This window comes from Anguilla rostrata, unplaced genomic scaffold (genome assembly GCF_018555375.3).
Source record: "Anguilla rostrata isolate EN2019 unplaced genomic scaffold, ASM1855537v3 scaf0997, whole genome shotgun sequence".
Lineage (NCBI taxonomy): Eukaryota > Metazoa > Chordata > Actinopteri > Anguilliformes > Anguillidae > Anguilla > Anguilla rostrata.
In genome coordinates, this window is record NW_026986350.1 from 19,771 (window position 1) to 44,026 (window position 24,256).

The 24,256-nt window shown below is 39.3% G+C and overlaps 1 protein-coding gene and 2 long non-coding RNA genes across 3 annotated transcripts; 1 reads left to right on the forward strand and 2 right to left on the reverse strand.

Annotated features, from left to right (window-relative positions):
• Positions 1 to 2,599: 2,599 nt before the first annotated feature.
• On the reverse strand, positions 2,600 to 6,088 carry LOC135246965 (uncharacterized). Its single transcript, XR_010328038.1, has 5 exons — positions 5,962 to 6,088; positions 5,571 to 5,867; positions 4,573 to 5,071; positions 3,690 to 3,795; positions 2,600 to 3,105 (listed from the first exon to the last, which is right to left on the reverse strand). It is a non-coding gene; the product is annotated as an uncharacterized LOC135246965 (long non-coding RNA).
• A 3,236-nt stretch (positions 6,089 to 9,324) lies between these two features.
• Positions 9,325 to 11,542, reverse strand: LOC135246968 (uncharacterized). Its single transcript, XR_010328040.1, has 3 exons — positions 11,491 to 11,542; positions 9,714 to 9,788; positions 9,325 to 9,347 (listed from the first exon to the last, which is right to left on the reverse strand). It is a non-coding gene; the product is annotated as an uncharacterized LOC135246968 (long non-coding RNA).
• Positions 11,543 to 12,615: 1,073 nt separating this feature from the next.
• LOC135246966 (B-cell receptor CD22-like) lies at positions 12,616 to 23,909 on the forward strand. The gene is made up of 10 exons (XM_064320244.1): positions 12,616 to 12,667; positions 14,369 to 14,457; positions 14,834 to 15,190; positions 15,545 to 15,856; positions 16,166 to 16,435; positions 17,398 to 17,667; positions 17,762 to 18,058; positions 19,417 to 19,504; positions 20,739 to 20,808; positions 22,386 to 23,909. The coding sequence occupies exons 2-10, from the start codon at positions 14,412 to 14,414 to the stop codon at positions 22,950 to 22,952; spliced, it is 2,277 nt and encodes a 758-aa protein (XP_064176314.1). The 5' UTR covers positions 12,616 to 12,667; positions 14,369 to 14,411; the 3' UTR covers positions 22,953 to 23,909.
• The last annotated feature ends 347 nt before the right edge of the window (positions 23,910 to 24,256 follow it).

The window sequence follows — 24,256 nt, forward strand, 5'->3', positions numbered from 1 at the left end:
AGCGGAGAAGCAAAATGCTGCTTAAGCACCAAAAAGCAGTTTTTTTTGTTGTACTTTATGGTAAAGTTTGTTGTTACTGTAACTGTTTTTGCTTTTACTATTTTGGTTTTTACTGTACAATACAGTTGTGTTTACAGTACTGCATTACTGTATGAAAACTTCAACGATGAACATATGCACTATTCTGACACTATTGTGGCAATCTCGCCAACGTTATTGTAGCTAGCTGTAAATATTTGTAAATGCATGATCGTGTTTGTGTTGTTATTAAATGTGCTTAGCCTGTTAATAGTCGCTTATGTAGCGCTAGCTAACTTCGTTGTATTTGTGTTCGTTGGACCCTTACGCTTGTGTACAGTAGTGTTGTTAATGTCGCTGTGAATACCGCTGTAAGTAATGCTAGTTTTGTGTTGTTGTTGTGTGCTTGATGTTGCGATTGGCTCTCGCTAGTGTCCGGTGATTGGTGCACCGCGGGCAGCGAATTAAGCCAATCAGGGCGTCCTGAAAAGCTGTTTGCCCGATCGAACGGCACAGATCTGTAGAACTGTTAATAAGCGATGTCTGCAATATAGCGAAGCTCCGCTGGGGAAATTCAGAAACGGACAACCCCGTCTCCGCCTCTGTTTTCCGCGCCGAACGCTACACTATAGCCGCGTTTCCACCAAAAGTACCCTTTTAGTCCCAGGAACTACTTTTCAAGGAACTAAAAGGTTCCTTCAGCCCATGGTTGTCTGCGTTTCCACCGCGGTCTAAAGTCCCGCAAAGATTAGGCAAATTAGCCCACTGACGTATGAAAAAGCGACGTTGTCGTCGGTCCATCTGTCCTATGATTTCTTCTGTAACCCCATACTACCACCGAAGTAGCCTACATTATTTTCTAATAACCGGGACAGCCCAGAGGGGTTTATTCCACTTATATACAACGGGTTACCAACAATGATTATATATGGTTACTTTTGTATTTATTTTTTTTATCGATTTAGTCACCTGGAATTTAAATATTCTTCTGCAGCCGTTTGGGCATATTTTACCGTTGTCAAGCAAAACTGTCGTTGGTAGTTGAACTTGGACCGTTGTTATGCAACAAATAGGATATAACAAGCTAATAGTCAGATTTTAACTGCTTTATATATCCTCTCAAACACATTCATTATGTTTTTATGCGAACATTCGCTTTCATGTCTTGACATCCGAAGCGACAGAGTGCATTCACATTTATATGTATAACTGGCAACAACAGCAGAAAACATGCACACGTTGTAAACAATTTGCTGTTTGATTACTTTCTCATCGTCAATTCCATATAGGCTAATCGCAAAATGACAAGAATAGAACGAAAACTCGGACTTGCGTGAAAATTTTAATTAGTAATGGTACAGCCACCGTTTACTTTCCTTCGAAGTTACAGCTAGCCGAGCAGCGAAGTGTGTATCAAACGTTTAGAGTCAATTACAACGGGCTAACAAAGAAAATCCGGAAGAAAATATTCAGCAACCGAATTAATCGTTTGAATGTTTTGGTACGTAATATGCTTTCCCAGCACGAATGCTTTTTATAAAAAAAAATTATAAAACGAATACTAAAGCAAGAAAAGAACAGAAGAGCACACGTTATAATTCCAAGACGTTGGCAGGCTATAACCAAAACTAGGCTACTGCGCCGCATAACATACAAGTTTGATTTGAAGTTATTATGAAAATAAATTGGTTTGCGGCTGCATATTTTTAAACATGGCGGCTGAAAACAAACACAAAAAAATGCTGCGAGTACTCGACCAATCAGAAATGTTCAGCGCTGCAAGCTCCACCCAAAAGGTTCCTGTACTTTCGGAAAGTACTACCCCCCGAGCAGGAACTTTTTGGGGGGTAAAATAAAGCCCCCGGAACTAAATTTAGACCCTAGTTCCTGCGGTGGAAACGCACTGAGTTCCTCAAAAGGTTCCTAGTTCCGGGGTAAAGTTCCTGCGGTGGAAACGCGGCTTATGATAAACTTTAGCATGCAATACAACCTAATTTGGTTCAGTTGTTTCTATTGTGCATGCTATATATGATTTTGAGCCCAAGATTAGGAGAATAGCATTTTGCATTATGAAGAACACTTTCAAACTCGTTTTTGATCAGAAGGATTTTGTGTTTGGCAGCATTATTTGATTAGGACTGTTGTATATTGAAAGTGCAGCAATGATTTAACTTCATTGTTTGAAATATCTAATGTTCTGGTGCTGTGATAAACTTTTGCATATAATATTCTCTGATTTGACACTGGTATTTTTATTTTGCATGCTACATTACATTTTGAACCCAAAATGAACAGTACAGCATTCTGTGTTAAGAGTTTCGCACATTGAAACTCTGTTGTGCAAAATAAGTCAGAGCAATCGTAATACATGTAGTTAAATATGGGAGCACAATAGCGGTCATCAAGTAAACTAAAAACATTTTTTTTTACTTCAAAGAAAGCTTCTAATATGAACCTAGACAGTTTTAGTAGACAGTTTATAATCAAATCAGAATTGGATTAAATTCACACCTGTACACTTAAACAAATGTTCAATGTCAAACCAGCAAATACATTTTATCCCTTTTTGACAACAAAAAAAACACATACCTCATTTAGTCCTGCCGTTATTTTATATACAACTTCAAAAAGACTGCAAAAGGAATGCACTTATGTTTAAGACCTGTTCTCCCCCAGCTTTCTTTGCAAGACAGTAAAAGGTCCTTTCAGTCTATCTCACTCAACAGACCCTTTTAAAATTCTGCCAATAAAAAAAGTACAATTAACTTTGAAAAATAAACTTTCTTCATCATAAATGCATAAGCACAGTGCTTTGAATAAGTGAGGAAGAGAGAGAGAGAAAAAGATAGAGAGATGAGAGAGTGAGAGAAAGATAGAGGAAAACATAAAAGTTTAACACCACATCAAATCTCAGAAAAACTATCTGGGTGGATAGATAGCAGTCCTGGTAAGATGAGACGTAGCTTTCTTTCATTTTCGGGTGAACTGCCCCTTTAAAACTGAACATTATTCTCATGTGGGTTTAGACCGAAGTTCATGCCGTTATCCATCTGTGAACGGGAGCCCTCTCTGATCTTCAGCCTTGCTCTGAAAAGAGAACAAAATAATCTGCACCTCAGTCTCATCCTCCTTTCTTACCTTAAGCCCTGTTCGCACGGCACTAGTATTACCTGGGGATGTTTGAAATCAGCTATTGGTATTAGTCTTTTTCCTGTAAGCTTTTCAGCAGACTGTTCCAACCATAAGATGCAGAATGACTGAAAACCAGCTTTCCAAATTCAGAAGAGGGACAAGGGACTTTTTAAAAACGTATAACAACCCTAGAGCACAATGTAACATTCTTTGAAAATCCATGAGGATGCAATTGTGATTTGGTGTTCTCAAAAACAGACAGCAGCTGACTTTACGCGACAACCTGTGGTATACAGTCATTAAAGCACAAGAGATGCAAGTGCAGTGTACAAACATAGTGATTCTGTAATAAGAATGAAAAATGAAAAAACCAAAATTCTATTCTTCAGGATAAATACTAAATAAACTTCTCTGCATGTCATAAAAATACTCTTAGGACAGATAGATAGAAATTACCCTCAACATTCAGTGGTTTGTTGTTTTATTTTTATTTTTAAAACAGAAATAAATCAGCTTTAAAAGAAACAAAACATGCTCACATTTTGAATTAGCCCCTGAATCTGGTCTGTTTCCATCTTCAGGGTTCTGGTAATCATCGTTCTCATCTTGTGTACTCCCTGTGTGTTTCTGATGCTTGTTTTTTACCTAACATATACAGCACACACACACACACGCAGGTTCATGGTTATTTAAAGGAACACCTCAGTGCACGAACCGGCATAGTCTCAGGACAGTGCCTATGTTCATATGAAGAGGAAAAAGTGGAAAGACAAAACCTTTTTTATTACAGAATTAACTCTGCAAAAACTCGTGAAATTAAAAAAAAAATATATCCAATTATGTATGCATTCTTTGAATTTTAACAGTGAAGGCACATATCCTCCGACGAGAAGCCAATTTGTAATCGCCTCTCTTCATTGTCAATGAGAGACAATTCTTTGCCTCTGCAAGGCATGTTGGGATAGCTAGCGACAAGAGGTAAGAAAACAAAGTGACCAGTGTGATAACCAATCAGATTAAAGATCTGACTTGTATATTATCCCCCATTAAAAATTTTACTATGCCCACAAGCGACCGATTGTGGGAGGCGAGAGCGATGCCAAGTGAACTTGTTGGAGGATCAGTGGATTCAGCCTTAGTCTGGACACTTCACTGTGATGGCTTAAGACTTCCATTTCTTGAAAAGAACAAAAGGCTTCTGCATCAACATTAAGGGCAAGAAAATAGCATTTCAGCCCTTCAGCTGAGTCTGTGAGGTTTTCTCCTCTGTTTGGACTGAGTGATTAAAGACAAATGCAAATCTCATCCTGTCTTTACTACACACGTCTCTGATACTGAGGGAATCTGCATACATTTAATTTTCATAAATATGAGTGTAGTGGCGCCCCCTGGTGTATATTTCTCTGTGTCACACTTGCTCACCTGCAGCACGTCATATTCAGGGCTGATGTTGGGGAGCTGCAGACTGGCATATGTGTCCCCGTCCCTCCCTCCCATTAAAGGAAAAGACACACAGATGGTGTGAATGTAAAACAGAGGTGAAATCAGGCTGAGCTGCAGAGTGTTTCAGAAGAGGAAGAGGAGGAAAGGATGGTGAGACTCACCTTCAGTCTTCTAGACAACCTGGAGGCATGGAAATCAGAGTAGAGAGAGAATGTGTTATTGCCTCTGCTTATCCAGCATGTCTCTGCAAGCCACATACATTTACTGGATGGGATAGTTTTAACTTTTAAAATATTTTACTGAAAGCATAATTGCCTCTCAGTATCTGGTCAGAGACTATGGTAATGATATATTTTATCAGCAGTAAGATCAAGATGACTGTACCTTTTATTTTTGTGGATACAGAATCCAACAGTCAGCACATACAGACAAATCAGTCCTACGTTTATAATAAGTAATAGTGGATTGCAAGTGAATCCTGAAAAAAACAAAAAAAACAGTCATTATGGTTGGATCGCATTCATGCCTAAAAGACTTATTGAAAGACATCATCAGACATTACTTGTTTACAGATATCCAGCCCATATAATCAGAGTAAACTGGATCCCCTCATTTTAAACTATTCATGACAGTCAGAGTACTCTGCCCCTCCAATTCTATTTCATCAAATTCAGGTCTTACAAATTCTGGATCTACAACTTCATACACAACCAGAGTAAGAAAATTTGTGGACTGTGTCTGATAAAGTAGAAACAGTGTCATAGACAAAATTGGAGGCCTACATAATTGTAAGCCATAGTGGAATAAACAACACATCTCCACTGGATTAGTCTGGGTGCAGTAAAATGTTGGTAACACTTTAATGAGCTGTCTTGAATGATAATAACAGGGGTTACATTATATTTATAACAGTCCTATTTAGGCTTTACGACATACGGTAAAAGTCAAGTTTTAAGACCAGCCATGTATGTAAATACCTGCGTGTTGCTGTGGTGACGGGAAATGGAGCTGGAGGCTGGAGGAGCTGAGAGTGTTGGTGCTGATGCAGAGGAAAGTGGATGTGTCTCCCTGTGATTGGCGCATGGTGAGGGAGCTCCTCAGGCCTGTGTTCCCCAGCTGCTCCTCCCTGATGACTCTGTCAGTAGAGTTAGTGACCCGCAGTCCAGACACATGCCACTCCATGCTGGGAGAGGGATTCCCACGGCTCTCACAGGAGCAGCTGATCTCTGCTGCAGTTCTGCTGCAGCTCCCAGAGCCAGAGATCTGAGGCATGTCTGAACACAGGATCCACAGTTACAAATATTAATGTTGTTTACATATAGCAGTAATATGATTTCTACAATTATATAATAGATGCACTGAACATACATATCACATTCAGCTGTACAGTTGTTGAGTTCTCCTTGCCATGTTCATTCTGTGCTTCACAGTAGTACTGTTCACTGCCACTGGACTCAGTCACATTGAAGGTGAGATTCTGTCCAGTTCCTACAGTGTTCATGCCTGTCCCACTCACTTTATACCAGGTGAAGTTCTGCACTGCTGGTTTGGCATTACTGCTGCAGGTCAGAGTCACAGAGCTGCCCTCTAAAGCCGCGTTTCCACCAAAATTACCCGGAACTTTCAGTCCCAGGAACTACTTTACCAGGAACTAAAAGGTTCCTTCAGCCAATGGTTGTCTGCGTTTCCACCGGGGTCTAAAGTACCGCGAAGATTAGGCAAATTAGCTCACTGACGTTGTCGTCGGTCCATCTGTCATATGATTTCTTCTGTAACCCCATACTACCACCGAAGTAGCCTACATTATTTTCTAATAACCGGGACAGCCCGGAGGGGTTTATTCCACTTATATACAACGGGTTACCAACAATGACTATATATGGTTACTTTTGTATTTATTGATTTTCATATATCCTCTCAAACACATTCATTAACAGCAGAAAACATGCACACGTTGTAAACAATTCGCTGTTTTATTACTTTCTCGTCGTCAATTCCATATAGGCTAATCGCAAAATGACAAGAATAGAACGAAAACTCGGACTTGCGTGAAAATGTAAATTAGTAGTGGTACAGCCACCGTTTGCTTTCCTTCGAAGTTACTGCTAGCCGAGCAGCGAAGTGTGCCCTCCAGATGCGAACCATGCACCGTAAATGAGTCCATAGTCTTCCTGGTCTTTTCGTGGAATTGAAAAATGGCAGTAAAATTACGGCAGTCTGAAAAAGCTAAAGCGAAGATTACTAGAATTAACCTGTTATTTTACCCGGATAAAAAGTGCGGAAGGTGATTTCCAGTTTGCTTGTACTGTATCACCAATGTTAATTATGCAGAACTACCGCATACCTCACATAACTGTATCAAACGTTTTGAGTCAACAACGGGCTAACAAAGAAAATCCGGAAGAAAATATTCAGCAACCGAATTAATCCGTTTGAATGTTTTGGTAGCCTACGTAATATGCTGTCCCAGCACGAATGCTTAGAATTTTATAAAACGAATACTAAAGCAAGAAAAGAACAGAAGAGCACACGTTATAATTCCAAGACGTTGGCAGGCTATAACCAAAAGTAGGCTACTGCGCCGCATAACATACAAGTTTGATTTGAAGTTATTATGAAAATAAATTGGTTTTCCGCTGCATATTTTCAAACATGGCGGGTAATGGCGGAAAATAAATACAACACAAATGCTACGAGTACTCGACCAATCAGAAATGTTCAGCGCTGCAAGCTCCACCCAAAAGGTTCCTGTACTTTCGGAAAGTACTACCCCCCTAGCAGGAACGTTTTGGGGGGTAAAACAAAGCCCCCAGAACTACATTTAGACCCTAGTTCCTGCGGTGGAAACGCACTGAGTTCCTCAAAAGGTTCCTAGTTCCGGGGTATAGTTCCTGCGGTGGAAACGCGGCTTAACACTGAACCAGAGGGGCTGACTGACACTGAGGTGTTCTTAGGAGCATCTAGCAGATGAAAATATGACATATGACGAGTAATATAGCATTTGATGCAATGTAATGGTATAATACTTTTGAAGATAAACATGACATCAGGTAAATGTACTATTTTTGATTTTTAATTATATCATTGCATTAATTGTCCTTATTTAATTATTTTGTTAATTCAGCATACTGACCATGCAGTGTAAAGCTAAAAAAAAGAAATGTATTATTATTATTATTTTTATTATTATTATAAAATCTAAGAGTAATATATTCAAATCCAGCTCTCTTACATAGAACTCTGAGAATCCTACTGGCCTCAGATGTCTTCTGAGTGTCTCGTTTTTGCAGTGTGTAAAGTGCCCTGCAGGTGATCTTCTGCCCATGGTGGAGGTGGGAAGCAGTGAAGGTCAGAACTGAAGACACTGATTTGGTTTGATCCTCATTCTCTTGCAGTTGATTCACACTGTCACTCAGCCTGGGGGTCCATGTCAGATTTGGGGGGAGTTTGGGACAGGGGGCTGCAGCAGAGCAGCTCAAACTCACGGAGGTCCCCTCCATCACCTTCACCCTCTCTGGGGTTATCTTGGGTTTTGGTGGAGAGGCTGGGAGACATAGAGACATGAGGATGGATTACTGTCTCTCTCAGCATTGGAGAGTCATGCAGAATTCAGCACAAACTAATATCAACATCGAGCAGCATACTCACTAATTCAACCTTAAAAAGGGACTAAGAACATTTGACTCCACCATGACGTACAATTCTTTCAAGTTTGTCAAATGTTTTCTGTTCCGAGCTCATAAACATTCTGCAAAGCCAGACCTTTCGTGTTTGAGACAATTACGATACATTTTGAAGTTGAGCGTTCTAGAGACTCTGATGTCTCCAGTATTATAGTTCAGGCACACACACACAAAAACAAAAAAAGCAAGTTACCTGTGATATTAATTTGAACACTTTGTTCAAAATTCAATTTGAGTCTATTGTTGCATTCTAATCTGAATTTATAATGACCATGAGAATAATTCTTCGGAAGGTTCTCCAGGACTGTAGTGCAGTTTTTATGCAAGAGGTCTCCAGTGGTCTTTCCATGAAGAGAGGATGCAGATTGGCTGCTGGAATCAAACACTATAGTTTCATCTTTTTTCCATTTTCCATTAACTGAAGATGGATCCTGTAATAGATCTGAGTCATATTCAGATGGGATCTCAAATCTGCAGGGAATCAGCACACAGGATCCAATCAGAGCTTCAATACTCTGAGGCATCCAGACTGCCCAATTGCTGCCCAAGGCTCCTGCAACACAGACAAACCAGTTCTGTCACAGTATTACACTGGAGATCCTACAGCACCGAAAAATCACACTATACTGTACAAGCCTGGTTCATGTTAAAAATAGATTAACATAAATGCAACAATATGATGTCTAATAACTCATACCTGAAAACATCATAAGTATCATAAATACTTCCATTAATATCCATGGATATTTTCAAATGCTCTGACCACATAGTTGTGTGCATGACTGATTTTTGGGTACACTATAGTATATTCCTACATAATTACATATTCATTTTTGTAGTAAGCAACTTTCATTTCTCTTAATTTTTTGCAATAAGAAATGAATGTTATTATTTGGTCAAATCACCATGAAAAGTCTGATTGTTTATGTCCTCTGTATTGTACCAATGAACATTCTATAACTCCATCCACACCAAACCCCACCTTGCAGCAGACAGCCAATGAGAATGTATCTCTCTGCTCCAATCATGTCTCAGCATTAGTGAGGAGCAGAGGCACTGGGTAGAGCTGATCTGGAGAACGAGAAACACAATCATCAGATGCACAAACAGACAGACTGTTTGTGCAAACCTCCTATTCAGTCCTTTTATCAACCAGCAGGGACTCACCGATTGGACAGATAGAATTATACCTGCATTTTATTTGTTCTGTTTAACTCCTGTTATTCTCATTGCCTTTTTATCTAGGAAATAAAATGCAATTACATGCAATTTTGGAAAGTTATTTGACCACGCTGCCCATGAAGTAAATGCACTTTGTGCATGTAAGGAAGGCCTGCAATAACTTAACCAGCATAACTACACATTATTTACAGAATGAATGGACAGCAGCAAATGCTTTCTTTATTTGCCTGCATGCAGTTTGTCTGTTTGTCGTACCTGATTTTCTGTGTCAGTGAAAACTCCAATGCAACATGTGAGACACTGGAGTCCGATCTTCAGTATTCCAGGGCACTGTATTGTGGGTAAGAGTGCAGTCCATTAGTACTGTCAACATTCTGTTCACAGGAATACATGAATATACCAACATGATTGCCTACGTAGCACACAAGGTCATTTCGACAATAAGCGTACTGTGTTTCCGTGCTGATGGGAGAACAGGCTCATATACTAGAGTGGCAGTATAACCACAGTGCTAGTTCAGTGCTGTGGTCAGCGCAACATCCTCTTCTGCCAGAACCCTGGGTTTGAGGTCTGTCAGATCCGTCATTAGGCTTTGTGTCGCTTTTTTCTTTATTTTGCACAATAAGACAACAAGCTGCTCAACATAAATACAATGAAATAAATGGCTAAATCATTCAAACAAAACACGTTGAGGAGAAGGGATTTAGAGTAGGGGGAGTGGGGTGCAGGGAAATCTTAATTTCTCTTTTTTCCTTTCTCTGATTTATTCTCAGTTTCTGAGGTGAAATTCACACAACCACACAACCGCTGTAACTGGCCTAACTAACACTTATGTTGGTCATTTTGCAGGATTTGACCAGAGGTACTGTGCTTACGTCCCGTTGGGTGATCAGGCTGAATGTACTCATGTTCTCCTGATGTAAAAGTGCAGTCATGATGAAGGTACTGTAATAATTCAGAACGTGAACAGAGCAGCAGCCAAAATCATTGGCCGTGATTACATGTAATCTTTCAAAATTAGTTGCATGACAGATAAAACCATGAACAGCCTGTTCAATCAAACCCATGAAATCTGTTTTTACAGCTGCTCCCTTATGGCTGAAGCACCAGACCTCATTGGTCTAGAGTGCACTTCCTGTGTGGCTCATTTCCTGAAGCTATTTGCAAGTGTGACTTCTTGGTACCAACACTTCGGCCCTGCCTAACAGTTACTATCAGGAATGGCGTTTTATCATTTATATATTCCAAAGCATCAAACGATATTGAATTTATCAACAGATTATACCGTATGTGTATGTACTGTATGCGTGTATATTGGCAAGACATCTGTTAAGAAATAATTTTATATAATTTCATTGTTGACTAGAATATGTGAGCAAGCACAAAGTCCTTTCAACTCCATTTCATACGGCTAAAATGTTTTAATTGCTCATTTATATCTAAGGACCGAGGACTTTTTCATTAATGAATAAGCTTTCCCTACATGTCCATGAAAGTACAGGCTTTGTTTTATCTAATTTGTTTTATATATATATATATATATATATATATATATATATATATATATATATACATACAACTGTAGCAACTCAGCACTTCTAGATAACACCAAAACAAACACTTTAAAAAGACTATGGATAAAAAAGCAAAAATAAAAAGAACTTTTTTAATTCACCATCCATCTTCAGTGAAATGTATGCACTATAAATGAACAATGAGTCATCATTAACATGACGTTGCCATGATATAGACTGTCATATACATCACTTCAGAAATACACGTTATACCACCTGAGTTGCAATTTCTGAAAATATACTGCGATATGCGAGACATACATACATACATCTTCAGCCAAAAAAACAAAATCACTGAGAGCCACAACGTATCCTGGGAAGCAATGATCATAAAACGTTTCCATTATTGAGACGATATATGAGCTTCAGTTCTTTTAAATGAAATGCTAATGACAGAGGTATAAAGACAATCTGTAGTTTGACTAAGCCAAGTGCTACACAGGTGGAAATATACTTACTGTAGAACAGAAGAATATCCCGTCTGTCCCTCTACTGCACACTGACCCTCAGCCTGCAGAGCACAAGCATAAATGCACACAAAAGAGGAAGTGCTCATATGTGTGAAACATGCTCGAAACGGGGGGCTGTGAATATGTTTTGTACATATGTGACTATATGTAACATTTGCACTTTTGTACGAAAAAACTACTGAGCTTCAACTTTTTCTCTGTCTTAGTACAATAATATGAATATGCTTAAATGCCAAACTCAGTAACAGAGTCTGTATTTACAGCTTATTTAGAATAAGCAAATAAGCATTAATGTCCAACACACAAACGGACAACAGAGAAACATCCAAATGAGATTGGAAAAAAGAAGAGGCACTGCAGGATGCAGGATGCAAAGATTTATTTAATCTTTATTTAACCAAGAACACCCCATTCAGATTGATATCTCTTTTGCAAGGGGGACCTGACATATAGAGTTATCCAATGAGACAGTTCACAATGAAGTTGCAAACATCAACTAGGCAGTGAGACAGTAGAGTAACAGAAATTACAGGGCAGGGTTTAAGTAGGAGCATATTTCACTGAGTCATGAATTGTTTGGACTGAGTGATTAAAGACAGATGCAGATCTAATCCTGTCTTTACTCTACTGTCTCACTGCCTAGTTGATGTTTTCAACTTCATTGTGAACTGTCTCATTGGATAACTCTATATGTCAGGTCCCCCTTGCAAAAGAGATATCAATCTGAATGGGGTGTTCTTGGTTAAATAAAGATTAAATAAATCTTTGCATCCTGCATCCTGCAGTGCCTCTTCTTTTTTCCAATCTCATTTGGATGTTTCTCTGTTGTCCGTTTGTGTGTTGGACATTAATGCGCATTTCCTTATTCCAAATAAGCTGTAAAGACAGACTCTGTTACTGAGTTTGGCATTTAAGCATATTCATATTATTGTACTAAGACAGAGAAAAAGTTGAAGTTCAGTAGTTTTTCGTACAAAAGTGCAAATGTTACATATAGCCACATATTTTATGTACAAAAAATATTCACAGCCTCCCGTTTCGAGCATGTTTCACACATATGAGCACTTCCTCTTTTGTGTGCTTTTATACTTTTTTTATACTGTGCTCTGCAGGCTGAGGGTCAGTGTGCAGTAGAGGGACAGACGGGATATTCTTCTGTTCTACAGTAAGTATATTTCCACCTGTGTAGTCAAACTACAGATTGTCTTTATACCTCTGTCATTAGCATTTCATTTAAAAGAACTGAAGCTCATATATCGTCTCAATAATGGAAACGTTTTATGATCATTGCTTCCCAGGATACGTTGTGGCTCTCAGTGATTTTGTTTTTTTGGCTGAAGATAGAAAACATTCTTAACACTGTATGTCTCACATGTTGCAGTATATTTTCAGAAATTGCAACTCAGGTGGTATAACGTGTATTTCTGAAGTGATGTATATGACAGTCTATATCATGGCAACGTCATGTTAAAAATTATGACTCATTGTTCATTTATAGTGCATACATTTCACTGAAGATGGATGGTGAATTAAAATAGTTCTTTTTTTTTTTGCTTTTTTATCCATAGTCTTTTTAAAGTGTTTGTTTTGGTGTTATCTAGAAGTGCTGAGTTGCTACAGTTGTGTATATATATATATATATATATATATATAAAACAAATTAGATAAAATCAAGCCTGTACTTTCATGGACATGTAGGGAAAGCTTATTCATTAATGAAAAAGTCCTCGGTCCTTAGATATAAATGAGCAATTAAAACATTACAGCCATATGAAATGGAGTTGAAATGACTTTGTGCTTGATCACATATTCTAGTCAACAATGAAATAATACAAAATTATTTCTTAACAGATGTCTTGCCAATATACACGCATACAGTACATACACATACAGTATAATCTGTTGATAAATTCAATATCGTTTGATGCTTTGGACTATATAAACGATAAAACGCCATGCCTAATAGTAACTGTTAGGCAGGGCCGAAGTGTTGGTACCAAGAAGTCACACTTGCAAATAGCTTCAGGAAATGAGCCACACAGGAAGTGCACACTCCTAGATCGATGAGGTCTGGTGCTTCAGCCATAAGGGAGCAGCTGTAAAAAGAGATTTCATGGGTTTGATGGAACAGGCTGTTCATGGTTTTATCTGTCATGCAACTAATTTTGAAAGATGTAATCACGGCCAATGATTTTGGCTGCTGCTCTGTTCACGTTCTGAATTATTACAGTACCTTCATCATGACTGCATTTTACATCAGAAGAACATGAGTACATTCAGCCTGATCACCCAACGGGACGTAAGCATAGTACCTCTGGTCAAATCCTCCAAAATGACCAACATAAGTGTTAGTTAGGCCAGTTACAGCGGTTGTGTGGTTGTGTGAATTTCACCACAGAAACTGAGAATAAATAAGAAAAAGGAAAAAAGAGAAATTAAGATTTCCCTGCACCCCATTCCCCCTACTCTAAATCCCTTCTCCTCAACTTGTTTTGTTTGAATGATTTAGCCATTTATTTCATTGTATTTATGTCGAGCAGCTTGTTGTTTTATTGTGCAAAATAAAGAAAAAAGCAACACAAAGTGTAATGACGGATCTGACAGACCTCAAACCCAGGGTTCTGGCAGAAGAGGATGTCGCGCTGACCACAGCGCTGAACTAGCACAGCGGTTATACCACCACTCTAGTGTATGAGCATGTTCTCCCGTCAGCACGGAAACACAGTACGCTTATGGTCGAAATGACCTTGTGTGCTACGTAGGCACAGTGCCCCAGTGCTGCTGGTTAATAAAAGGACTGAATAGGAGGTTTGCACAAACAGCCTGTCTGTTTGTGCATCTGATGAGTGTGTTTCTCGTTCTTCAGATCAGCTCCACCCAGTGCCTCTGCTCCTCACTAATGCTGAGACATGATTGGAGCAGAGAGATTCATCCTCATTGGCTGTCTGCTGCAAGGTGGGGTTTGGTGTGGGTGGAGTTATAGAATGTTCATTGGTACAATACAGAGGACATAAACTATCAGACTTTTCATGGTGATTTGACCAAATAATAACATTCATTTCTTATTGCAAAGTTGCTTACTACAAAAATTAATATGTAATTGTGTAGGAATATACTGTAGTGTATCCAAAAATCAGCCATGCACACAACTATGTGGTCAGAGCATTTGAAAATATCCATGTGCTTAATATGAGTTATTAGACATCATAATGTTGCATTTATGCTAATCTATTTTTAACATGAACCAGGCTTGTACAGTATAGTGTGATTTTTTGGTGCTGTAGGATCTCCAGTGTAATACTGTGACAGAACTGGTTTGTCTGTGTTGCAGGAGCCTTGGGCAGCAATTGGGCAGTCTGGATGCCTCAGAGTATTGAAGCTCTGATTGGATCCTGTGTCCTGATTCCCTGCAGATTTGAGATCCCATCTGAATATGACTCAAATCTATCAGAGATCCAAGCTTCAGTTAATGGAAAATGGAAAAAAGATGAAACTATAGTGTTTGATTCCAGCAGCCAATCTGCATCTTCTCTGCAAGGAAAGATCACTGGAGACCTGTTGCAGAAAAACTGCACTACAGTCCTGGAGAACCTTACAATGAATTATCATGGTCATTATAAATTCAGATTAGAATGCAACAATAGACTCAAATATAATTTTGAACAAAGTGTTCAAATTAATATCACAGGTAACTTGCTTTGTTTTGTTGTGTGTGTGTGTGTGTGTGTGTGTGTGTGTGTGTGCCTGAACTATAATACTGGAGACATCAGAGTCTCTAGAACGCTCATCTTAAAAATGTATCGTAATTGTCTCAAACAGGAAAGGTCTGGCTTTGCAGAATGTTTATGAGCATGGGACAGAAAACATTTGACGAACTTGAAAGCATTGTACGTCATGATGTTCTTAGTCCCTTTTTAAGGTTGAATTAGTGAGCATGCTGGTCAGACAGTGTTGATGTTGATATTAGTTTGTGCTGAATTCTGCATGAGTTCCCAATCCTGAGACAGACAGTAACCCGTCCTCATGTCTCCATGTCTCCTAGACTCTCCACCCAAACCCAAGATCCCCATAAAGAGGGTGGAGGTGATGGAGGGGACCTCCGTGAGTTTGAGCTGCTCTGCTGCAGCCCCCTGTCCCAAACTCCCCCCAAATCTGACATGGACCCCCAGGCTGAATGACAGTGTGGAGCACCTGCAAGAGAATGAGGATCAAACCAAATTTGTGTCTTCTGTTCTGACCTTCACTGCTTCCCACCTCCACCATGGGCAGAAGATCACCTGCAGGGCACTTTACACACTGCAAAAACGAGACACTCAGAGGAGGTCTAAGGCCAGTATGATTCTCAAAGTTCGATGTAAGAGAGCTGGATTTGAATGTATTACTCTTAGACTTATTATTATTATTATTATTATTATTATTATTATTATTCTTAATAATAATAATAATAACAATAATAATAATAATAATACGTTTCTTTTTTTAGCTTTACACTGCATGGTCAGTATGCTGAATTAACAAAATAATTAAATAAGGACAATTAATGCAATGATATGATTAAAAATAGTACATTTACTGGATGTCATTCATATCTTTAAAAGTATTCTACCATTACATTGCATCAAATGCTATATTACTCGTCACATGCCATACTTTCATCTGCTAGATGCTCCTAAGAACACGTCAGTGTCAGTCAGTCCCTCTGGATCAGTGTTAGAGGGCAGCTCTGTGACTCTGACCTGCAGCAGTAATGCCAACCCAGCAGTGCAGAACTACACCTGGTATAAAGTGAATGGGACAGAGATGAACACTGTAGGAACTGGACAGAATCTCACCTTCAATGTGACTGAGTCCAGTGGCAATGAACGGTACTACTGTGAAGCACAGAATGAACATGGAAAAGAGAAATCAAAAACTGTACAACTGGCACTTGATTGTAAGTTTGCTATCATGTCACACATATGTTCTTGAAAGTTTTTTTAAATGAAAATTTTTTTTAAAATATATAAATTAAAATGTTATTTCCTCAGAAAGGTTTACATGTACTGTATAATGTGTGGATGTTGGTGTTCAAGAAAGTCAGATTCACCATCTTTTATTATTTTATCATATTTGTATTTTGAGCATAGATTAGGAGTTGAAAATGAGTGGGGAAAGAATGTAGCAGAGAAACAGATATAAAAGCAGTGCTTTTTACCATTAGACCTCCAGTCCTGGAAAGCCAGATTGGTCCATCAAGATGTTTCTCAGAGGAGTCACATCAGGCAGAAAGCACAATTATTCTTTTGGATTTTCTCGATTATGTTAAATTGCCAGGTGGTAGTTCAGTATAATGGGTAAAGAACTGGTCTTGCAAACTAAAGGTTGCCGGTTTGATTCATGGGCGGGGCACTGCATTGTACCCTTGAGGAGTGCACATACTCAACTGCTTCAGTATTTATCCAGATATATAAATAGGTACAATGTAAAAAAGCCAAAGTTGAGTAACTTTCTTTGGATAAGGATGTCTGCTAAATGCCCTTGAACAAAATATATATAAAATGAGTTAAAAGGCCAACTTCATTCCAAAGATCTAAATCTAATGATTTTTCCACTTGTCCATTATTTGTACATGACAACAACAAAAAACAGTAGAAACCATTTTTTGGCAGTATGGGTCTAGCAATGTCAATTAGTTGTGTTTCTCCATAAATTACAAGGTAATTTTGATCGTGCGTAAGGAATGAAATATGGCCATGCTTGGGCAGTTTATTTTTAGCTCCATTTTACAAGTACAAGTTATTTTCAGTGTAAGGTCTCAAAGCACTGGTTTTTATTTGTTCATAAACTGATCATTTTTCATTAGCAATAGGAAAGCTTGCTGCATTGAGTTTTAAAGGACAAATATTTTTATTTCAGATCCTCCTAAGAACACCTCACTGTCAGTCAGCCCCTCTGGTTCAGTGTTAGAGGGCAGCTCTGTGACTCTGACCTGCAGCAGTAATGCCAACCCAGCAGTGCAGAACTACACCTGGTATAAAGTGAATGGGACAGAGATGAACACTGTAGGAACTGGACAGAATCTCACCTTCAATGTGACTGAGTCCAGTGGCAGTGAAATGTACTACTGTGAAGCACAGAATGAACATGGCAAGGAGAACTCAACAACTGTACAGCTGAATGTGATATGTATGTTCAGTGCATATATTAAATAATTTTATAAATCATATTATTGTTATATGTGTGCAGCTGTCATATTAGTAACTGTTGATCCTGTGTTCAGACATGCCTCAGATCTCTGGCTCTGGGAGCTGCAGCAGAACTGCAGCAGAGATCAGCTGCTCCTGTGAGAGCCGTGGGAATCCCTCTCCCAGCATGGAGTGGCGTGTGTCTGGACTGCGGGTCACTAACTCTACTGAGAGAGTCATCAGGGAGGAGCAGCTGGGGAACACAGGCCTGAGGAGCTCCCTCACCATGCGCCAATCACAGGGAGACATGCCCACTCTCATCTGCATCAGCACCAACACTCTCGGCTCCTCCAGCCTCCAGCTCCACCTCCCGTCTCCACAGCAACACTCAGGTAAATGGAAGCACATTTCTCTTTTTTAAAGGAGTACCATGGTGATTTTCACAGTTTCTCGGTTTTATGTGCTATTTGCACAAGAGGTATTGAAGAAACACAATGAGTAAAGTATTAAATATGTCCGTTCTTTATTTTTGGAGAAATATGCGCTTTAAATTTATCGTCCTATTTTCAACCGGTTGAGAAATTTGTCAACTTGGTGCGTCACGAACACAGGAACCACTCCCCTTTCCACGCCCCGTAAACCCATGGATAACTCAAGACCCATATTTTGCGCTGCTCACTTACTGGCAAGACAATGCAAATATTTGACTAACGTTAGGTTCACTTAAATTAGAGTGCCTTTTAAGGACTATTAGATTATTTCTGGTTATATTTATTTAGCTAGCTAGCTAACGTTAGCTAGCTAGGTAGTTTGCTTTCATAAGGCAATGTTATCGATAACGTTAGCTAGCTAGTTTGCTTTTATGAGGACGTTATAGTTGTGCTTTTATCTTAACTTGGCTAGCTAGATAGCAAAAATTATAATTGGATATAAATCAAAGTCCTTACCTTAGCTATCTATCGATACTTCATATAGTACTAAGCTAGCTAGCTTGTGAAAAGTCTCCCAAAAAGAGCACGTATCATGGGGGTAGCTATGGTAACGGGGTACGGTCTGTCAATCATAGCTAACTGACAGTTCTCATTACCACGCCCAGACGGTTCGGGTGAACTTTTATAGTGGGAAATTTAGGCTTAGAAAAATACGTTTTAAAGTACAATGAAATGACTGAATAATAAAAAAATTATGCACATTTGTTTTGTTGTTGCCTAAAGACAACTGGGAAGTGTCACGTTCAACCACCATGTTACTCCTTTAACATATTTATACATCACACACTAATATACAGAGGTGCAGATTTTGACGGTTTTATTTAAGGGTTTGTAAAAGTACTGTTGATGACGCTGTGCTAATATATTTTCTTCTTTTCCTCCTGCAAGTGACATTATAGGTCGTTGTATTGGTGGGCAGGGGTTCATTTGATATCCCACGCAAAATGTATTTTGTTCCATTTTGTTTTTGGAATACATTCAGCTTTTGAATGGCAGGTTCTAGAATACAACTATTTTTATGTTCCACACAATACCATTCTTCAAATGCATACATGGTTGAATAATTATTTCTGTAATTCATAAGTTCATTCATTTATTAGTGGATATTTACAAAAGTAATAATGCATGTATTATCTTAGAGAGAATGGAAAGAATGCTATACATTTTGCAGGCTGTGTCTTCACTGTAATTGGGTGAACATATACATATATTTTTTGAAGTCTGTTTTTCGGTATGTAACTGACATGTCATTCATGCAGGTTTTGGCATTATCTCACTGCTGATTGCTGCAGCTGCCGGTGCTGGTGCCACGATGATGATATGCCTCATAATGCAGCACATTCTGAAGTAAGAGAAACTGGGGCCTATAAAGTCAGTGTCAGTGTAAAGGGAAATTTCACTGTAATTCTGTGTTATTGTGTGATATTACTCAACCCCACTGGGCTCATGTAGATGTGTCCCTGTCCCACATCCAGAACACGCCTCTAAAACTCCACGTGTTTCTATGACACAAAGAGTGAATGTGGCAGCTTGGCTCAGAAATTGAGAGGTACTTTCAGGAGAATGGAAATGCACGACCTGAAGAATCAAAATATTGTAACTGGCACTTTTCAAGCCAAACCATATTATCAGTGGACAAATCCATGTAAACAATCGATATTCTGTATTGTGCAGAAGGGGAGTCACTTCACACAGCAAGGTGTGTGTTCAGAAGTCCCACAGAGGGGCAGTCCCTCTGAGCATTTCTAACATTCATATCACATCACATGGTGTTTCAGGTTCAGCTTAGCCAATCATCATTTGTTTTACGTTCACTGTTCTTCTAAATAAGCTTAATAAGGGTTAACCCCCCCCCCCCACACACACACACACACACACGCAGACACACACACACACAACAAAGCACATCTGCAATTATGAACTATCGGCAATATTGATTCATTACTGATCAGTCATGTTAATAATAAATACGAACATCAATAAAATGGTAACACTTGAACTCCAGCATAGCTTTAAAATTTGATGTTCGTGGAAAGTTCCCCTTTAACCTTGGGGTGGAATCTATCAAGGATATTTGATTCAATAAGATTGAAGGTCATATATTGGGAAGAAAACTGCAAAAGGGAACGTACTTATGATTTGAGAGGGCGGGGTGGAGGGTGTGTTTGTGAATGATGTGTTGGTAATCCAATCTGTAACTGAAATAACTTTAGAGGGATACGATGACTGTGTTTCTCCTAAAAGCAAACAGATGAGCTCCAACCCTAACCCAATCACAGAGTGTGTTAGTAACAACCAACAGAACAAAACAAATAGAGATTGGTGGATGCTTTCTGGCTACTTTGGTAACCCGAACCCTAAACCTAACCATCAGCTGAGGGAGGGACGCTACAGACCATTCCTGTTTGGTTTTGATTTGTTGGTTTGTGCTACTTTGCAAAAGTGCTGCCCCCACATGATGGTGAAATGCAATTTCCAACGTATGGGCAGTAGAAAAACAGGACTAAATGTTACACTGATCTCTGCAGTGATTATAATGAAAGTCGGGTGTGCATCAGCAGAATCTGTGTACTATTCCCAGGAAGAAGAGACACAGCCAGCGCTCTGAAAGTAGAATGAAGGACAGCGAAGGGATCATACTGTCAGATGGGGCAAGTCTGAGACAACATTCATGCGCACACATACACACACCTATACACTTACTTTTTAGAGACATTCACCAGAGATCTTTCTTTCCACGTCTGAAAGCATATTCAGCATGCATAACGCCTTAGTGGAAATTGAGATGAGGATACCAATAGTACTGGAATAATTATTAAAACATCAATTAAACAAGGCAGCTGCACCTAATGGTATGTATCTAAAAGTACACAAACAGCTAGAGCTGATCATCTATAAACCACAGACAGGTTTTATCTTTAACTGATTCTTATGTATAAGAAGCATTTTAAGTGCTTGCCATGGTATTTGCCAGGGAAATGTATGCCTAACAAATTTCTATTGGGGAGCTACAAAGTGTTTTAATTCTAATAAGACATACCAAAAATAATTAGATAAAATATCACAAGTAAAATTGTAATAAATGTATTGTTTTTTGTTTTGTAATGCTTATTATATAAACTTACATTTTTTGGTTTAACTTGTTATTACTGTTCCCTTACATATACATGTCAGCTGAGGGAGAATGACATTTCAAAGATGTATACATTTTTGCTGGGGTTTGAGTATGTTCATTTTCAAACTTCCATCTGAGGGTATTCTTCTGATAATCCAGCCAGGATGGGAAACTGGTGGCACAGTCACTGCAGCTGTCTTTGTGCCTCAAACTTTTCCAAGAAAGAGGACAAGTGTAGTTCTCAAGAGCTCTGACAGAGATTGCGGTTTGATAATGTTACTGTACTCCACTCGAGCCAGGCTACTGCACTGGGTGAAAGAGGAAGAGGAAATGCACGAGGGAGAGAAGGAGGAAGGAGGTTTTTGACCGAATATCAAAAGTGTTAAGAAAGAGCAGAGAAAAAGAGAAATAACTAAATGTTGTCTCTGTATCCTAGCACAGTCATGTTTCGCCTATTATTTAATGATTAATTATGCAATGATATATTAGATAATAACTGTAACTGATACCTTTATAAGTACCACAAGCAACGAGCACTTTATAACACAGGTAACACTTTAACACCATAATTATTTCAGAATAATTTTATACAATGCAAAAAAATGTGTATGTATAAATAGGAATAATAATAATAAAAGGAACACAAAAAATTGATTTCATACATGGATGAATTAATTAATATTTCAAAGAGCTTTAACTAATTTCTTTAATTTACAGAAAAGATATTTGTTGACCTGTAAAAATGGCAGAATTAGCCAGTGTGAATAATATTTAAAATTTAGATACTCCACATGCTCATAGCTTTACCATTAGATGAAAATGAAATGTATCACAACAAGGTTTTGTTTTTTACATTCATTATGCGTGCAAGAATGAATTAACACTGTGAAGCAGGACAGTTTTCTTTTAGTTTTGTTTTCATAGGCATTGGGAGACATTATTTTTCTTAACTTTGTGAGTGAAGAATCTAAAAGATGACATCTCTTCCTTCTTCTCTGGCTGTTTCTCAACACAGTTTTTGCAGCTGCCCTGTCATTTTCTTCAAATGGCTGTGTCCCAATGTTGACGTTTCGCAAATTCGCACCGTTCTTTTTCTTTTGACCTCTTGATCAGACGGCCGCTCAAGATGAGGAATCGATCTACGTCAACAAGACCATGCTGTCGGGCGCGGGTGTGGTGGAAAAGGGGGACGAGGGCGCCCTGCACTATGCCACCGTGGATTTCTCCAAACTTCCCGGCACAGGTGGGGAACACGGAACGGGCATCGTCCGGGGCACTTCCAAACGGACGCCCGACTACGCCATCATCCGACACAAATCCAGGGAAGAGAGAGAAGGAGGAGAGGAAGAAGGTGAGGAGGTGCAGGAGGAGATGAGGAAGGAGGGCCAAGCTGAGCTGGGCACAGAGAGGGAGTCAGCCGAGGCAAGGGGCGAGAAGGAGGAGGAGCCCACGGAGGAGGCCACCTACGGGAACATCTGCCCCTCCAGGCCCACTAAGAGGGCACGGCTGGGACTGCAGCAGCCGCCCGGGAACCCTGCTGCAGAGGAGGAGCAGCGCCAGGAGGAGAACTCAGCAGGAGGCCAGGAGGACATGTACGTGGACGTCATGAGCCCCTTGACGGAGGGTAATGGAAAGGGAACGGAGGAGAGTGAGTACGCTGAGGTCAGGAAGCCCAAATAAGTCACCATGGAGATAGGCCAACTCATCACACCACGCTGCACTCTCATAATGCCAAGATATTGCTTTACAGACTTGGATGGAGTTGCAAAAAAAATAGCAGATATTTTAATCAGGAGATTAGTGTACAGAAAACTAAGTGAGCTACTCCAGGAAATACGAAATACTCCAGGCTGTGAATAACGCTCAGAGAGCACCCAATCAGAAGCCAGCACAGAGCAGCAGGCTAATGGGCTCAAGACAGAGTGAGAAGCAAAGCAACTAAGGCAGAATAAGTGTTGTTTTTTTATTAACTCTCGAATTGCTAACAGGTGAACACGCAATCTCATAATCAGAGTGATGGTTATGTCACCCTCTGGTGACCAGCAGGAGGAGGTACAGCTTGAATCCTCACAGTGGGAGATGAGTTGTTCCTGTTGGGGCAGGGGGAATCCCTCTCCCAGCATGGAGCAGCAGATACTTGTGTCTGTTTCTTAATGTCTTTCTTCAGGTCATCGCCGGAACGTGCAGCAACAATGCCACGCTCAGGGTGTGCTCGCATTGGTCAGCACTCCAATAGTAAACAGAGATGAACATTGAACATTGGCATATCTGCCATTTCAAAAACCAGCCTCAGTGCCACTTCACAGGCTTGCCAACTACTGATTTTGATGTTTTTTATGCTACACTCTTCCTATGCTGTGGAAACCCCCCTCCAAATTAGCATAAAAAATTTAGACTTTCTTTGCGCAAAACACAACTTCATGTAAATCAAACGGATCCAGACCCCTCATTCTCTTGATCATTTTGAGGATTGTGTACCTTTTACACTTTTTACTATTTTAGATGAAGATTATAGTTCTCCCTCAGAAAAGAGAAGGGAGCTAGCCTGGGGGGAAAAGTGCTATATCGAGTTAATTCATACATTTCTCTAACTGTGTGGTCACTATCTTGTTTGCTGAATAAAGTATTTAAGTTGTTTGTTTGTTTTTCTTTTTTTTGATAAGCCAACTAATTTCAGCATTTAATAAAATGGAGATATGCCTAAGTAGTCTACAGTTTGCCTTGCATCCTGTTTCCCTTGCATGTTGTTAAAAGAATGAAGACCAACCTGGAGATCACTTGCTTCAAATTAAAAAAATTAAAAAAACTGAGCCTGAAAGAGCATTATTAGAGCACCAGTTCAAAGTGAGCACCGGACACATTGGATATTATTATTATTATTATTTTTTTTTTATTATTTAGCATACATATTATTTATCTCGCCCCCATGGAAATGTAAAATTCCACCCAGATTAACCTTCAAAAATAACAAAGGAAAACAACAA

Coding starts and splice junctions, on each gene's coding strand:
- LOC135246966 (XM_064320244.1), top strand. CDS start 14,412: ATGATTGGAGCAGAGAGATTCATCCTCATTGGCTGTCTGCTGCAAG. Junction 14,458..14,833: donor CATTGGCTGTCTGCTGCAAG/GTGGGGTTTGGT, acceptor TCTGTGTTGCAG/GAGCCTTGGGCAGCAATTGG. Junction 17,668..17,761: donor TGTACAGCTGAATGTGATAT/GTATGTTCAGTG, acceptor TCCTGTGTTCAG/ACATGCCTCAGATCTCTGGC.